This window comes from Eurosta solidaginis, chromosome 2 (assembly GCF_040869045.1).
Source record: "Eurosta solidaginis isolate ZX-2024a chromosome 2, ASM4086904v1, whole genome shotgun sequence".
NCBI classification, from domain to species: Eukaryota; Metazoa; Arthropoda; class Insecta; order Diptera; family Tephritidae; genus Eurosta; species Eurosta solidaginis.
Genome location: NC_090320.1, coordinates 241,708,981 through 241,721,377, shown reverse-complemented (window position 1 = coordinate 241,721,377; position 12,397 = coordinate 241,708,981). Strand labels below are relative to the sequence as shown.

Below are 12,397 nucleotides of genomic sequence, written 5' to 3'. Positions count from 1 at the left end.
AATTTTGGTTCGTCTGACCATTAAACTGATTTCCACAGATCAATCGTCCAGTCAATAAGTTCTCGAGCGAAGTGGCTTTCTGACAGCAATGCTTCCAATCATACCTTTTTCTTTAAGCCCGCCTTTGGCTGTCGTGAGCGATATTGGTGAATCCAAGTCTTCATTGATTTCAGCACGAATTTATGATGCAGATTTCCGTCGATTGGCCTTACTTATTGCATATATTTTGTTGTCGATTCTTTGATTTGTCTTTTTTGGTCGACCAGATCCTTTTCTTTTAGTATTCGGTCCAGTTTCTCGATATGTTCTAATGTATGAACTGAACACAGAGATATTTTCAAAAGTTTGGCTATTTATCGATAGTTTTCCCCTGTTTTTTTGCAAAATAATGACGTGAGCTCGTATTTTGACGATATTTCCATTCGCTTGACCATTTTCAATCTGGAAAAATACAATTCTGAGGCTATTTTTACATCAACATCTTTTTTTATCTTGTTCCAATACTTTCCGACTGTACTGTAAGTCTGTCCGGTGATTCTATAGATCACACGAATGCCTCCCTTATCTTCAGTCTCCACCTTTCTCCTTCATAAGCACTCGTGTTGAGTATTACCATCAGCTCTTCGTCCCGCCGACATAAAGGAATACAGCTCCATCCTCCTCCCACAGTTATTTTAACGTTCTAAGTTTGTAAACTGTAACCCCCTGACATAGCCAAAAACGATTATTGGTGCAGCATTAACCTTGAGGCCTTCAGTATCAGGGCTGCGGCAACACAAGTGACCAAGCATTATGCCATCTTGGGCATTCATCCGTCCCTGACCCTAAGAACTAATTTGATTATTCTTCTTCTTATAGCAATAAGGAGATTCCCCGAAGGCGGAAAAGAACAATTTTATCTCTGTCCGGAGATATTTGCAGTTGATGTTGGCGATTTTCATGTTGTTGTGCACTGAAAAAAATTGTGTGTACAAAGGGATTTTGCACGCATTTAATTTTGATCCCACCCCATTTGTGGACCGGCCAGGGTAATATTATATAAGTGCGGCCGAAGGCCGCCAACACAGAAAGGTGTTCTGCTATGGATCCCACCCCCGGTTTCGGAGGGACCAGCGGGTAATTCTCGGTTTTTCGTTAATATCTTTTGAATGAGTTAAAATTTTTATTTTCCGCCTTCGGATTATTAGGCGCGTCGTTTGACACATCTCCCGATATTTTTAGTAGCGTATTAGTAGTCGACCCCTGTTCTAGACTGTTACCACGAATTTATTAAAATCAAAACTCAACAATTTTTATTATTCCTTTTTTGTTGGTTTATAATTTTTTATTAACAAATACTTTGTTTTAGAAAACACAGAAATTTATGAAAAAAAATATTTTAAATACAGATGATAGACAAATAAATATATTTATAATTACATTAGACATTATATGGTTGTTGTTGATATGCAAATATAAACATACATTTGCATATAGTGATTTTAGTTTGTTGCTTTATGTGCTTTTGTTTTTGTGTTTTACTTATACACAAGTATAAAAATGTGTTTTTGTTTTTATAAATAAAAGTGTCTAAACAAAAATTAATTTCCTCATTTATTTTTTATTTTTTTTTTTATATTTTTTTGGAATTTTTTATGCTCAACACAAAATTTATTGCTTCTTCTTAACTTCATAGATTGCCTGAATGGCTCTCAGTAGATAGCCAACCTCTTCGACTGTCTTGATTTGATAGTTAGCATAAGTTTTCAGTGTTGGAAGCTCAGAAACGCGGAAAGTTTTTCCCAAACCATGTAAAACTTTCATAGCATCCTCATCTGTGGTGTCATCACCGACGTAGATAATCTTCAGTTTATTGGCCCAATCAGCTTCGAAGTGTTTTTCCAAAATCATTTTAGCACCCTCACCTGAAAACAGGGAAAAATAAAAGTTAATAAAATATTCTGCATGGTTAATTCGTGTAAAAAACAACTTTTTAAACTAAATACAGGGTGCTATAGGAAAATGCACATGTGAAGAACTATTTTGGGATGTACAAAACATACCTTTCACAATTTTTAAATCGCCAAAAGAAAAAAAAATTATATAAATTACTTATATGGTCCATGATCTTTACTCCCTTCACAATATTACCCTGAGATCTCTTCTGAAGTACACGATCCTATTGCGCGACGAGCGAGGAGAATAAACACATACTTTCTGTAGCCTTGAGAGACTGCCGCCTTTGTGTAGAGGTTGCCTGCTCGCTTACCACAACAAAAGATCCGGGAAAAAAAACATGAACATATTTGGGAAAAGTACTGATCGGAATCGTTCCTTGGCAGAGGTTTGGCAAACACTCCGAGTGTGTTTCCGCCATTGGAAAGCTTCTCAGCGAAGATTCATCTGTCTTGAAGTTGACGCCCTTCGGCGTTGGAATAAAACCTGTAGGAACTGCAGACCACAATGTCAAAAGGACGCCAAAAAGACAGTGGTTAACTATTGAGTGTTCAAATGGTCCCCCCGATGCCCAGACAAAAGGAGCTTCTAACTTCCCGTTAAGAAACAAATGTAGTAAGTGAAGGAGCAACTACTGCGTTACTACAGTACTTTGTCCACAAATTAACAATTTGTGTAGGGCCTTAGTACGCAGACGAATACAAGTACTGTGCCGCTCAAAGCATTAAAACAGATATGTAGTACCAGCCTGTCATTTTGGATGAGTACCGGGCATACTGAAACACAGTAAGAAATTCCTTGCTGTGAGATAAGCAAGCCCCAGGTTTGGTAATAAACCAAATATTTATTTTATTTTTAAAAATTTATTTTTGTTTATTTTTGAGTTTAGATATTTTAATACTAATTAGAATTTTCTTTTTTTGAAGTTATTCAAAAATTTTAAGTTAACATGAAAACTCAATTAAAAATTATTTTAAAAATTAAAGTAAAGAGTACAAAGTAGTTAACACTATACCAGGCACCCCTTAGAGAAGCAAAATTACTAGTGGAAATGCCTTTTACATCAGCTGGAGCGTAGGTGAGAGCAAGACTATTCCATAGTAACCTGTATTCTTATTAATGAGACCACCAACATTGCCAATCCATTCCAAAGAAGGAAGATTGGGCAAGGTTATCTGAGATGGCATTCGACTAAATGTAAGGCAATCCGAATAGCAGTCTGGCCTCCTTCGACTACACGGAGGTGTACTCGCGGCTGCATGTTGATAAAATTCATGAACCAGCATTCCTAAGATTTTTTGGAGAACTACTTTTTGAAACTGGAGACTCGGTCTTTTGTGTGAAGACCTAGTCTATCACCTGAAAAGGTTGGCCACATTCTTTAATTGTGGTAATCTCAATGCTTGTAATGGATTGTAAGTGCATCAAAATTGACAGCGCTCACAATTGCTAGTTGTCTATATATAACTGAATCGTCGAGCCTTTGAACCTAGATTCTGATACGCAGCGGACCAAAGTGAAAATATCCTGTATCATTATGAAAATAAGGAGGCCGACTTTTGCGGCCGACACCCGAACAACGTTTGGGAAACGTGTCCCTCTTCTACCCAGAACATGAACTTCCATAGAATCTAGAAGCTGTACTTGCCAAACCGGAAAGAAAAAAGAAAAGAAAAGAACAAATAATAAAGAAACAAAGTAAAAGTAAAAAAGGTTAAAAAATGAAAAGCGAAACAGAACAGAAGAAAATGTATTAATGAATAAAGAGAAACGAAAATATAATAAAGATAATAAAGAAATATAATAAAAATATAAAATAAATGACACAAAATTAAGGTTAAAAATAGAAATAAAAAAAGTGATCAGAAAAAATTGTTAAAACAAATAGTTAAAAAGAAAAAAAAACATAAATAGAAAAATGAAATGAGACTGAAATTGGAAAAAAAATAAATGAAACCAAAAATATTATGACATTGAAAATAAGAAGAAAAAAACACTGTAGTAAAAGAATTAATTAAACAAATTATGAAAAAATTGATAATAATGGAAATTGAATATTTTTTAAATACTTAATGAGCCAAATATTACATTTTGATTTTAACAAATTAAGTTGTTATTATATAGTACCGCATATATAATACATACATTCTTATATATGTATATTATACATTTTATTAATAATCGTATTTATGCAGTGAACCCCCACATTTAAGGTGAATTCTACCGCGCCAACACATGACGGAATGAAAAATTAGTACGTTTTGCATGTATAAACAAATACATATATACATAAATTTAAGCGCTGCCATAGAGTGCATCTTTGAGCAGGGCGGCGGAAAATTATAGACACAGAAAAAAAATTAAATTATTTATAGAAATTTTTAAAATTTTAGAAGAGAACAAGTAAGGAAGTCTAAGTTCGGGTGAAACCGAACTTTACATGCCCAGCTGTACACTTGAAACGCTCGTGTTGTTTGTTTTGTGTGCTTAATAGTGTTACAAGACATACCTTATTGATTGTATGCTAAGTCTTAATCTTAAGCAAATCAATCTGTTTTTTAACAAACTAAACAAAATCTTAGATCTCATTTTTGTCAGCGATAATATTAATTACAATATTTCGGAATGCTTGCTGCCTATAAGTCAATGTGACAAGCATCATGTACCTTTAAATATAAGTATTGATTGTTATGAATACATTTCTACTAGTCAAAATACTAGTGATGTGATCGCTTTCCAATACAATAATTGTGATTTTACTGTTCTAAATAATTTATTACAAGAAGTCAATTGGACTGCTCTTTTGTCATATTCAAATGTTAATAATTGCTTTTCTAATTTTAAAAATTTATTGCATGACTTTTGTTTAGAAAATATAGGAGTTAAAAAGAAACGGTCACATAAAATTTCGTGGTACACTAAAGATTTAAAAAAGCTTAAAAATCTGAGAAACAAGTTTCACAAAAAATTTCAGACAACAAGGAATATTTATTTTTATAATAAATATAAGTACTTTGCTGGCAAATTTAACCGGTTAGATAAGTTTCTATACAAGAATTATATTCGCTGTGCTGAGCGCAGCATTAAAAGTAATCCGAACTATTTCTGGACTTTTATCAAATCCAAACGGTCTCGTTCTTTTATTCCCACGCCAGTTTTTCTCGACGATAAATCTGCTGAAGGGCCCAATGAGGTAGCTAATCTGTTTGCTGATTTTTTTAAGTCAAACTTTTCTACTGATGAGAATTCGTCTTCTGCAAACTTTTCTTCGAACTTTAGCTCTTACCTAAATTTTGGTTCTCTTGTTTTGTCTGTTGAGGACATAGAGATGGGCCTGACTTCACTGAAGCTCTCGTCTGAGATCGACGTTGATGGCTTATCGGCGATTTTGCTAAAGAAATGCCCAGCTCTCATCGAACCTCTTAAATTAATGTTTAATTTATCTCTTTCATCTGGTACTTTCATTAATGATTGGAAAGTAGCACACATAGTTCCGATTTTGAAATCTGGTAAAAAGAATGATGCTCGGAACTATATACCCATCTCGAAGCTCTCTTCCGTTTCAAAACTTTTTCAGTGCATCGTAAAAGACAAATTGTTCTTTGCAACCAAGTCGCTTATTTGTCATAATCAACATGGCTTTGTACCAGGGCGGTCCACAGCCTCGAACTTAGCTGTGTTCACCGCCTACTGCAATACTGCCTTTTCGGCTGGATTCCAGGTTGACTGTGTATATACAGACCTTTCAAAAGCCTTTGATAAAGTTTCTGAAAGAGTACTACTTAAAAAACTATCATTTATGGGCTTCCATTCCAGCTTTTTGGAGTGGATAAAATCGTATCTTACTGATAGACGTTGTGTTGTTACCATTGATGGTGTGTTCTCACAACCTTTCATTGCCTCTTCTGGGGTACCGCAAGGGAGCGTCTTAGGCCCTCTACTATTTGTTCTGTTCATCAATGACATTAGTAGCTGCTTTTCCTTCGCAAATTTTTTACTTTATGCAGATGACCTCAAAATATTCGCCAAAGTCCAAGATGCCTCTGATGAAGCAAAGCTTCAATGAGATATCAACGCTGTTCATTCATGGTGTCTTCGTTCTCGTCTACCTTTAAACATAAATAAATGTCTTAAAATTACATTTGCTAAAATTTTGCATTTTCGAAGTACGTCCTACCATATTTCTAATACTGTCCTTCAGAATGTTGTCGAAGTAAAGGACCTAGGAGTTTTTTTTGACCCGAAACTGTCTTTTAACAAACATGTTGATTTCATCATTGCGAAGGCCTACTCTGTTCTAGGCTTTATTCGTCGGAACTGCACCAAGTTCTCAGACCCTTATACCCTTAAAATGTTGTATATAACTTTTGTTCGCTCAAACCTTGAATATGCAGTTTTTGTCTGGAGGCCGTATAACCAGATATCAATAAAAAGAATAGACCGTATTCAAAAGGTGTTCATTAATTTCGCTTTACGGTCCCTCAAATTTGATACTCCCATTCCACCCTATGCATTCCGTATTATGCTACTTGACCTACAATCTCTCGAAACCCGTAGGTCAATCTTATCTTTGACTTTCATGGTACCATAGACTGTCCTTATCTTCTGGAAAGGATTACTTTCAACATTCCAAGGCGAAATCTTCGCGTCACCCATCCTTTTTACTGGAAAAAAGTCAAAACTAAATTTGCCAGTAATGCTCCTCTTGCAAGATCTATGCGCGAATTTAATATTCTATCTCAGAGTATTTCCCTTAATTTTTCCTTGGGAAAACAAGCTTTTTTGAATATTTTACTCTCTTATTTTAAGTAGGTATGCCTTATTTTGTAACCTACACCATTGTTATTAGTCTGTAAGAAATGTTTTTTCAGAGACAGTATTGAAATATATATATAAATAATACATATACATATGGTTCTATTCTGAACTAAATGTTCTTCAAGTTATGGATCCCGAAACATAGAAAAAATCACGCCCATTTTTTAAAATTTGAAGTTTTTCCTATTTATTGTTATAAATCCACTTGGGAAATGAAATACCATTGTTATAAAGCACTTTTTTGCAAAGATATAGCTTATTTGATTCGTCCACGACCCTTTTAAAAAACTTTTATATTAAAGTGGTCGTGGTCCTTAACTGATATCGTTAATTTTTCTTCAAAATATTCCTTAGAGTATAGGCAACCCCTTTGTCCAATTTTGTTGCGATAGGTTAAACGATTTTTGATTTATGGTTAATAATATTTATAAAATTGATTTTATCACAAGTGGGCGGTGCCACGCCCATTTAAAAAATGTTTTTTTTCAAATTTTTATCAAGAGTCTCAATATCAGTCCACACGTCAAATATTAACATTATAGGTGTATTATTTACTAAATAATCAGGTTTTTTGTGTTTTCCAAAATGTTATATACTTATATAAAAAGGCGTGGTTATCATCCGATTTCGCTCATTTTCAATACCGATGTATTCTGGGTCCAGATAAGCTCGTGTACCAAATTTGGTGAAGATATCTCAATTTTACTCAAGTTATCGTGTTAACGGACAGACGGACGGACAGACGGACATGGCTCAATCAAATTTTTTTTCGATACTGATGATTTTGATATATGGAAGTCTATATCTATCTCGATTCCTTTATACCTGTACAACCAATCGTTATCCAAACAAAGTGCAAGTACAGCTTGGTATAAAAATGATGAAATAAACACACATCTATATGTAGGCGTGACAATGGGGCGGACAAGTGTATGGTGGTCAAGTGTTTGACGGCATACAAACAAATGTTCCCACAAGTGTAGGTGTTCCTACACCACTTAGAAATTGAAATGAAATGAAATTTTGCAGCCACAAATCACAGATGCTTTGGTACATTATGTCTACATTAGATTTAAACTTCATATGCAAATAAGTAAAATTAGAAAATAGGGAAAGAAAAAGAAAATATTGAGTAAAACATCAGTTGCAAACAGCGACAGCAACAAATCAGAGTGCAGACAACTAAATGACAGAAAATAGTGCATTTCAATCAAAAGAATTTACATACATATGAAAATAAATAATTCATTTCGGCCGGTGCATCAATTATGCGAAGGACATGACTCAGAAAAAATTTTAATAAATTTCATCATGTATTATACCCAGCTGTGAATTTTAACAATAGCTCGCACATAGATAGATCATTTTGAAGCGCCACAATCAACACTTTCAGATGTAAAAGAACTGCCAAAGAAGAGCCGAAAATACGTTGAAAGAATGTTGTGAAAAAAACGTCTGCTTAGTAGTTTGAAATAAAATTCCAGCTGCCGATCAGTTGTTGAGTGATAATCTGTTGGATTTTACATTAAATTACTGAGCATAAATCTTTTGAATTTTTGTTGTTATATCATCCTACTGATTTGTAAGATCGCGCGATCGAATCGAGATGAAGGCCTAACAACAATTATTTTTTCATTATTATTGTTATGATACATTTTTTTCAATTGAAATTAGAATAGAGGAAAGAAAAAATTTAGAGAATTGCCAAAGCTCGTTGTATAGACAATAATAATGATAAAATAATTCGTACCCTTTAGGTACAAGTTAATTGTGTTTGTTACCGGAGCGTTCCGGATCCAGAGAAGTACCATCAAAATGGGTAACACTCCACAAAACCTTCGGCGAGTATCTTTATTGCTACAACAACAACAGCAATAACAACAACAATCAGAAATAAACAAATAATTAGTAAACACTTAAAGAATTAACAAATTGAAAACTAAAATAAAAATATATTAAGATTAACTGGCAAAGATAACGTGAACCATTTTTTTTAAGAAAATGATTATTGTTTTTAAGAAAAAACTAAAGAAAAAAATACATATTATTTAAGAAATCACGAGCTTAACACCTGCCTATAATAACTGAATATTCAATTATTATGCATTACTAAGAGAAAAGTGAAAAGAAAGAAAGAAACATTTACTGGCATATTGCGATGGTACCATTTCCAAAACCGCCACGTAATCATCATCAGGCAATTTCGTAATGTTACCAAAGGTTTCACCAACATTCGAACCGTGTGATTCGAGATTATCATAAGCCGGTGCTAAGCTCATGAATTCTTAAATAAAAAGTATAAATTGAACACAACACACCATTAAACAAACAAACATGAAAGAGATACATGTTTAAAAATTTTGAAACAGAAGCAAATTTAAATTGGAAAGAGGAAATTTGAGTAAAAGAGAAAACTCAAATAGAAAAATTTACCGAATAATAAGAAAAAAACCAAGATTTTAAAAAATTTAAAAAAAAACGAATAAAAAATAAAAAAGTATAATAGAAAACAAAAAGGAAGAAAAGGAAAACATTAAAGAAACTAAAAATAAAATTTAGATAGAAAGGAATAAAAATAAAAGAAAAAAGGGAGAATGAAGAAAGAAAAGAGAACGGGAAAAATTTAAAACAATCAAAGAAAATGTTAAGAAATCAATAAAAAGTTGTAGAAAGGAAAAACGCAAATACATAAATAAAAATGGCTAGAAAAGAAAATACTAAAATATAGAATGGTTGACACAAAAATAAAATTGGAAAAACAAAAACAAAACCATGAGAAAGGGCAAATAATGTTTGAAAAATGTAGAAAAGGAGACAAAATTTTAAACAAAAAACAAAGGAAAATACATGAAAATTTGCAGAGGAAACAAATTAAATAAAAAAAAAATGTAAAAAGACAAAGCAAAAAAGGAAGAAAAATAATCAAAAAGTGAAATAAGAAATAAAGCTTAATTGAAATGGGAAAGGGAAAAGAAATGGATAAGAAAAATGAAAGCTTAAATCAAAACGTTAAAAAATAATGAAAAGCCCAGTAGTAAAAGAAGTAAGAAAGACATTTAAAAGAAGCAACAAAATATAAATACAAAGAAACAAAAATGGTAAAAATAAAATCAAAATGTAAATAATAAAATATTAAAGCAACAATTAAAAATAAAACATAGAATATAAAAGGAAGAAAAGAATGAATGAAATCAAAAGCCAGAAAAAACAATATGACAAAGAAAAAAACTATAAGTTTCAATGAGGTCATATTAAATCGTTCCCGAGATGGACGGGCTTGTACCTTAATGTTGTTTGTTACTGGAACGTTCCTGATCGAGCAAAGAACCATCTACATCGGAAGTTCTCCCCAAAACCTTCGGAGAGTGTCTTCATTGCTACAACAGCATTAACAACAACAACAACAACAATCAGAAATAATTAGGTAACACTTAAAAAATTAACAAACCGAAAATTAAAAAAAAAAATAGAGGAATATATGAAGATTAACTGGGAAAGATAACATGTACAATTTTTTGTTCAAGAAAATGGAAATTTTCTTTTCAAAAAAAGCTAAAATTAAATTAGAAAATAATACATGTATAAAAAATTTAGACAGAAACAAATTTAGAGTGAAAATAGGAAATCTGCGTAGAAAAACTTAAATAGAAAAATAGAAAAAAACAAGATTTGAAAAAAATGAAAAAAAAAAAAATGAAAAGAAAAACAAAAAACAATAACAAAATCGAAGAAGTGAAAATCTAGATTTAGAATAATGATAAAAAGAGAAAGCTGAAATAAAAAATATATACGGGGTATTCCATCCCATTTCGACCAATTTTGAACCCGACCCCTTTAGAATTGGCTGAAAGTTTTTCTTCTTTTTCTAGCTTACGAAAGACGTTTATCAGAATTTTTTCAAATTTTTTTATCCAACTCAAAAAAAGTTATGAATTTAAAAAAAAACACCGTTTTTGTTTTCAAAATGCTATAACTTTTTCAAAAATTGACCGTTTGGGATCTTTTTTTTTTTTAATTTGTTTTTAAATGTACTTTTCGGAAAAAATACAAAAAAATGTTTAAAGTTTTAGTTAGTTTAAAGTAATTTTTCAGTTTTTCGAGATTTTTCGAATTTCGCCATTTTTTTTTCTCATGAAAAACTTCAATCAATCCTGCAATCATCCCCACTAATCCCGGAGTGGGCCGATTATTATTATTATTTTTTTTTTTATTTAATTGAAAAAAAAGCTAAAAATTTTTTTGTATTTTTTCCGAAAAGTACATTTAAAAAACAAATTTAAAAAAAAAAGATCCCAAACGGTCAATTTTTGAAAAAGTTATAGCATTTTGAAAATAAAAACGGTATTTTTTTTAAATTCATAACTTTTTTTGAGTTGGATGAAAAAATTTGAAAAAATTCTGAAAAACGTCTTTTATAAGCTAGAAAAAGAAGGAAAACTTTCAGCCAATTCTAAATGGGTCGGGTTCAAAATTGGTCGAAATGGGATGGAATACCCATATATAATAACAAAAAAGGAGAGCAAAGCAAAACAAAAACATTAAAGAAGCTGAAAATAAAATTTAGAGAGAAATAAATAAAAATAAGAGAAACAAGTAAGGAAAGTTAAGTTCGGGTGTAACCGAACATTACATACTCAGTTGAGAGCTTTGGTGACAACTTAAGGGAAAATAACCATGTAGGAAAATGAACCGAGGGTAACCCTGGAATGTGTTTGTATGACATGTGTATCAAATGAAAGGTATTAAAGAGTATTTTATGAGGGAGTGGGCCATAGTTCCATAGGTGGACGCCATTTAGGGATATCGCCATAAAGGTGGATGAGGATTGACTCTAGAATTTGTTTGTACGATATGGATATCAAATGAAAGGTGTTAATGAGTATTTTAAAAGGGAGTGATCCTTAGTTCCATAGGTGGACGCCGTTTCGAGATATCGCCATAAAGGTGGGCCAGGGGTGACTCTAGAATGCGTTTGCACAATATGGGTATTAAACGAAAGGTGTTAATGAGTATTTCAAAAGGGCGTGGGGCTTAGTTCTATAGGTGGATGCGTTTTCGAGATATCGCCATAAAAATGGACCAGGGGTGACTCTAGAATATGTTTGTACGATATGGGTACCAAATTAAAGGTATTAATGAGGGTTTTAAAAGGGAGTGGGGGTAGTTGTATAGGTGGCCGCCTTTTCGAGATATCGCCATAAAGGTGGACCAGGGGTGACTCTAGGATGCGTTTGTACAATATGGGTATCAAACGAAAGGTGTTAATGAGTATTTCAAAAGGGCGTGGGGCTTAGTTCTATAGGTGGACGCCTTTTCGAGATATCGCCATAAAGGTGGACCAGAGGTGACTCTAGAATGTGTTTGTACGATATGGGTATCAAATTAAAGGTATTAATGAGGGTTTTAAAAGGGAGTGGTTGTAGTTGTATAGGTGGTCGCCATTTCGAGATATCGGCATAAAGGTGGACCAGGGGTGACTCTAGAATGCGTTTGTACAATATGGGTATCAAACGAAAGGTGTTAATGAGTTTTTCAAAAGGGTGTGGGGCTTAGTTCTATAGGGTGACGCCTTTTCGAGATATCGCCATAAAGGTGGACCAGGGGTGACTCTAGAATGTGTTTGTACGATATGGGTATCAAATTA

General features: G+C 32.9%; 1 protein-coding gene across 1 annotated transcript in view; it reads right to left on the bottom strand.

Moving 5' to 3' along the window:
* Window positions 1–1,289: 1,289 nt before the first annotated feature.
* LOC137240736 (uncharacterized) overlaps window positions 1,290–12,397 on the bottom strand; it is a 52,721-nt gene continuing 41,613 nt past the window's right edge. Inside the window, exon 4 of the mRNA XM_067767370.1 lies at window positions 1,290–1,904. Within this exon, the coding sequence (XP_067623471.1) occupies window positions 1,651–1,904 (254 nt within the window). The 3' untranslated portion in view covers window positions 1,290–1,650. The remainder of the gene's footprint in view (window positions 1,905–12,397) is intronic.